Source organism: Phytophthora parasitica (assembly GCF_000247585.1).
Source record: "Phytophthora parasitica INRA-310 unplaced genomic scaffold supercont2.20, whole genome shotgun sequence".
Classification (NCBI taxonomy): Eukaryota; Oomycota; class Peronosporomycetes; order Peronosporales; family Peronosporaceae; genus Phytophthora; species Phytophthora nicotianae.
In genome coordinates, this window is record NW_008649006.1 from 60,302 (window position 1) to 65,249 (window position 4,948).

Consider the following 4,948-nt stretch of genomic DNA (forward strand, 5'->3'; position numbering starts at 1 on the left):
ATGCAGTCGTCCTCGATTGAACTGTTTCAACCAGCAGAAAGCTTACCGCCAGCAAGTCAACCAACGGACGACGGGTACGTCCACACCAGCGAAGATGGCGAGCCCTTTGCCGAAGACTTGGCGAATCATGTGGTGATCTTTTCTGAAGTAACGACCATCACGGAAGAAGTGTAGATGGAGGACATCAACATCGACGATGACGCGAATAACACTCCAGTAGCCATCGATCGACTGCGACGGATCATCTAGAGCCGCCAGCATCTACTACTCGACAAGCGTAATGCATTGCCACCAGCTGTGCAAGTCATTTTTGCAATGTCGACATTGGAGATGCCAAACCGGTGCGTCAACGTGCGAGGGAGGTTGTGCCACAGTCTCGCGGGAAGCTGTCAGACCTGATCAATAGACTACTGTCAGCGAAGACCATTTTAGAGTCTTCCTCTTGTTGAGCGTCACGAACCGTGGTCATAATCAAGAAGAATGGCGTCGACATCATGCTCTGCATCAACTACCGGTTTGTTAACAGCTTGATGCACCTCATGCTATACCCCAAGCCTGTGACCAAACGATCTGCTATATGATTTTGACAAGGTACTCTGTTGTTGCTCTCTCGACAATATGAGCGGATTTTTTTGTTGTTCAGATGAATGAGGAGTGCCGTTAGTTTCAGCCTTCACCACACCGTTCGGGCTGTTCGAATAGTTTCTCATGACCTTTGGGCTGCTGAACGCGACGCAGATTTACCGCTGGCTCCTGGAAATGCCCTGTATGGCTATCTGCGGAATCTGAACGACTAGGACCAGTCTGGAGCGATGGCCGTCTTCCAGCTAGGAAGTCAAACGACAATCTGGGGCCTCCGGCACTAGGACGATGATCCTACATAAACCGATGACTGTTGATTTCTGAGACTACCTGCGAGAAGACGGCAAGTTCCTGGACACCAGCGATCGGTGGGACCTGTTGATCAGTGACGTTAAGGGCTCGTGGGGATGTCGCAAAGTGGATTACTTTGGCCACCGAAAGGCAGATGATAGCCTCGGGGCCAATCCGAACGATCTAGCGTCGCTGGTATAGCTGTCGTTCCCGTTCGAGTTACGCTCTATGTAGTCCTTCCTTGGTAGCCTCAACTATACAGCCGATTCATCACGAAATTTTCGAGCTACGCATCGATCTGGTATGAACTGTGGGACCAGAAGATCAACAATGTGACTAGGGATGCGAAGGAGCCTGATCACTAGGGACAAACGGTTGCTACAAGCGACGGGATAAGTGGAACTGGTTCCGTACTACGTTTAAAGTTTAAAGAACAAGATCGCCGCCGCACCACTGTTACGACATACTGACTCGGATTGGACACCAGTAGTTGTACGTTACGAGTTATTTCGGCAGCCTTGGTGCAAGGGCGTGACGGTGTACACATACCCGTCACCTTCACGAGTCTGATCCAAAAGTTAAACGACCTGAACTACGGCACGGTCGAGGAAGAAGTCCTGGCTCTTCTCCGAATCGTGGGCGTGTGTTTTACGAAGCTAACCTCGGGGTCGATCAAGGTGTTGACTCGACTCACAATTCTGGCATGGCTAGTCCAAACAACTGGCCCGCAAACCCTGCTAGGCAACTGAGCAGCGGTCCTGCCGCCTTATGCACGGTCAACAGGTCAGTACACTCGTTGCGGTGACAAGATCCTTGGTGCGATCACAGTGAGCACCACACCAAGGGATAGGGTAGACTCAATCTTGATGTCGATCGCATCAAAGAAGCAACCACGTCAAGCTATTGCGGCGGTTCCCTCCTACGGTCGGACAAGCCAAAGAGCGGTTATTCGTGAGCTACAATCGCTCGGCAAGCATTCATCGTCGCGGAGGAGCATGTAGCATCATTGTTTGGAAGTTACCTGAGGGGATAGTGTTCTTGGCCTAGTCAAAATTCTCGGATGGGTTGACTGTAAAAAAGGCGGACTGCCAGGGCCTGCTATGGACAGGGGACGGCTGATCATCTGCGGGTACATTAGTTTGGTAACCGGCAGATGCTGGGAGCGATGGAATGCAAGGCGTCCGGTCTGACGCCTCTACACAGGCGAGCATTGAATCGGCTAAGGTGTTGCCTTTCGCACGAAATCTTGCCCACCAAGCGAGATGGGAATCAGAACGAAGACCGATTAGCAAGCACTACGTCACACCAGCACCGATCGAATGTTTTTATCCTGGGAGGAATTGGTCGTATTCAGTTGGCTTCAAGAGATTCTACTGTCGAAGGGAGAAGTACCAGTCACCCAAGTAGCTGATCAGATTGAAGCAGCGCTTAGTTAGATCACCCGACGTGTTACAAGACGATGTCGTAATGCGAGTGAGAGCGGAGCTAAATTGCACGTACAGAACGAGGAAACGTGGATCGTGGACCTTGAGATGTAGCTGTCAGTTGAGCTGGCGAAGCTGATGCGGATGAATCACGCCCTCCGGCAAGACCACAGATGATTACGTTGCCGGCCTGAGCGGGTGGCTCATCTACTGTCCAAGCGCAAAGTAAGGTGACGATGAGCGCGCTCTGATTGCGAAAATTGTCGTTCCGGAAGACCTGCAAGACGACAGTGTGCATCATTATCACACTAGCATGGAAGAAGGACACAATAAAATTCAGCGAAACGTATCAGCGTTAGTGTTGGAATTTACCCGGGGAATTACCGGGGAATTAGGTAATGGGGTAAATAGTGGTAATTACCAGTGGTTAATACCGAAGGTAAATTGGGGGAAAGTTAAATTTTACATTTGAATTTTACATTAAAGCGAAAAGTGCCCTACGTGTCGGCGGCACCATTTCGGCGCTTCTTCATCGGCTACAACCTGCGCAGCGCGTTGAGACCCCTGGTACGAGCTTGCTTACGAGATCATATCATGCTTCCTAACACTTCATTTATCTACGCCCAAACAACAGCCTAGTTACGGCGCGCCCAACAACTGTGTCGTGAGGCTTCATCGGAAGCACTGGAACTATCACACTTGTCGTCCCTATGTTGCGTGGCTCCATCGGGTAATGAGACCAGACCTTGGGCTGGCTGTGACGGGCGCAGTCGAAGCTGGGGCAGTGGAGACGGCGGCAGCGGCAGGTGAGTTGCTACTGCATCTAAGGCTCTGTATAGTCGAATACCTGAGGAGAGCGCTGACACGAGGTATTCTGTACGCCAGTTGGCTTGCAGGATTGCAGGTGTCAGTATCAAACACCAGTGACGCTCGCGATGATTCAAAGAGCTTCATGACTCGAGAGAAAGCTCTCACCGATCGCTTAATTATGGGATTTTCGATGCTGAGATGTGAAAAATTTCATGAAGATATTTGCTGGAGCTCTCACTTGTGGCTAAGTTTGAAGATGTGGAAATATACTGGAATGCATGGAGGGGAGCTAACGTGACAACGGCTGAAGCTGCCATTGTCTTCCCCCACTCCACTTGTCGTCGACTGCTCTTTGGGCGTGTAGTTTTGATGGTTAATTTGAATTCAGTCCACGTCGGTGAACACGGAGTTAAACTTTTCAAGTTGCTACAATTAGATGCCCATGCCCTGCCCAAGCGTGCGAATCAATTTCCGGCGGTGGATACAGCACGTTCAGTCTTCAGTAACGGTTCGTCACTGCAGCTTTGCTGCTGGTCAAAGCGAATAAAGTCGTGTTTTGCTGTATTACGGAATAATGATGAAAGTGTCGTCCTGGGCAAGTCGCCTAGTGCCAACGGAGCTGTTGTGAGCACTCCGTGGCTGCGATTCCAGCTTCTTAGACATTGCCATCGGCGGTTGTGGCATTCGGCATGCAGTTCAATGCTCCGTTCGTGTTCAAGTGCTGAGCGCGCGAATGGATACCTTCCGCACACCGACGCTATAATCACCAAGCAGCTTGTGGTCGACGGTGAATGAGCGCGCGACCGGCCATTCCTTTGGTTTAAGGGCGTGTTGCGGCGGTACTCTTTCCACTTTCACGATAGAAATCACTGAGGCGCGTCCGTTACTGAAGCTCATCGAACTGAAGACGTACAACTCGACTGTTCCCAAGCTGCTTGCCGTCACCATCGCGATTGCCGAGGTGGCCTCGGAACTCGTGTCAAGTGCTTCGTTCTCGTATTAGAACTTGCCGGGGATAATGGTGTCCGTGTCGATATTGGCACCGAACGCCAAGACTCCCTTGATGGAGCCCGAGAAAGTCTTGAGCGAAGCAGCAGCGTCATCATCGGCGTTGCTGCCACATTCATAGGCATCACCTACTTCTACGCGAGCCCGGAGTTCTACTAAAATGTGAAGCTGGACCATGACGTTGCGGTCGCCACCACACTGTGGTTGGGTTTCTCCCGTGAACAGGTTGTGAAGGCCATAAAGGGCGCTAACATCAAGGCCCTGATTACTCGCTCGTTCGGCTGCATATTCTCGTGAAACTGCCAGAGCTTCAGTCTGCTAGCCTGATGACGATCACTTCTACGAGCTGGCTAAGGAAAACGCCAACCCTGTCATCACGATCCACTTGATGCCTAATGGCGGGCTACAAGAACTGAAACAGGATGAAGGGTGAGTTTGCCAGCTAGCACTACTGTCGGTGTGCAGACGGCTCTGGACTAGGCGATTAGTCTGTTTACCGAATACGACTTGGCTGTGGGCGCCATTTGAGGCGTACTATGGCGGCTTCGACTAAGATGAATGAGATGACGGAGTCATCATGACACTGTGGGTGGAGTGGGTGGATCGCGACTCGCTGTACCTTTGGCATTACGGGCAACCCGAAAAATACATTGATCACGGAACGACAGGCATCTGTATCGAGGTAGATCATGGGGAAACGAGCTGCTGAAAGTTGGCAAGCAGGAAAAGCAAGAAAGTCAAGTGTCATTATTTGACGGATCATCCACCACCAGACATATCTTGCATGATCTCATTGGTTTCTTCTTCATCGTCCATTTCTTCGGTTTCTTCGT

General features: G+C 50.9%; 3 protein-coding genes across 3 annotated transcripts; 2 read left to right on the forward strand and 1 right to left on the reverse strand.

Annotated features, from left to right (window-relative positions):
* PPTG_22612 (hypothetical protein) lies at positions 1 to 174 on the forward strand (the record flags this gene model as incomplete). Its single annotated transcript, XM_008905467.1, has 1 exon — positions 1 to 174. The coding sequence occupies one exon, from the start codon at positions 1 to 3 to the stop codon at positions 172 to 174; it is 174 nt and encodes a 57-aa protein (XP_008903715.1).
* A 1,869-nt stretch (positions 175 to 2,043) lies between these two features.
* Positions 2,044 to 3,224, forward strand: PPTG_22613 (hypothetical protein; the record flags this gene model as incomplete). The annotated part of the gene is made up of 4 exons (XM_008905468.1): positions 2,044 to 2,097; positions 2,784 to 2,864; positions 2,932 to 3,103; positions 3,202 to 3,224. The coding sequence occupies 4 exons, from the start codon at positions 2,044 to 2,046 to the stop codon at positions 3,222 to 3,224; spliced, it is 330 nt and encodes a 109-aa protein (XP_008903716.1).
* Positions 3,225 to 4,106: 882 nt separating this feature from the next.
* On the reverse strand, positions 4,107 to 4,292 carry PPTG_09976 (hypothetical protein; the record flags this gene model as incomplete). The annotated part of the gene is made up of 1 exon (XM_008905221.1): positions 4,107 to 4,292. The coding sequence occupies one exon, from the start codon at positions 4,290 to 4,292 to the stop codon at positions 4,107 to 4,109; it is 186 nt and encodes a 61-aa protein (XP_008903469.1).
* Positions 4,293 to 4,948: the final 656 nt, after the last annotated feature.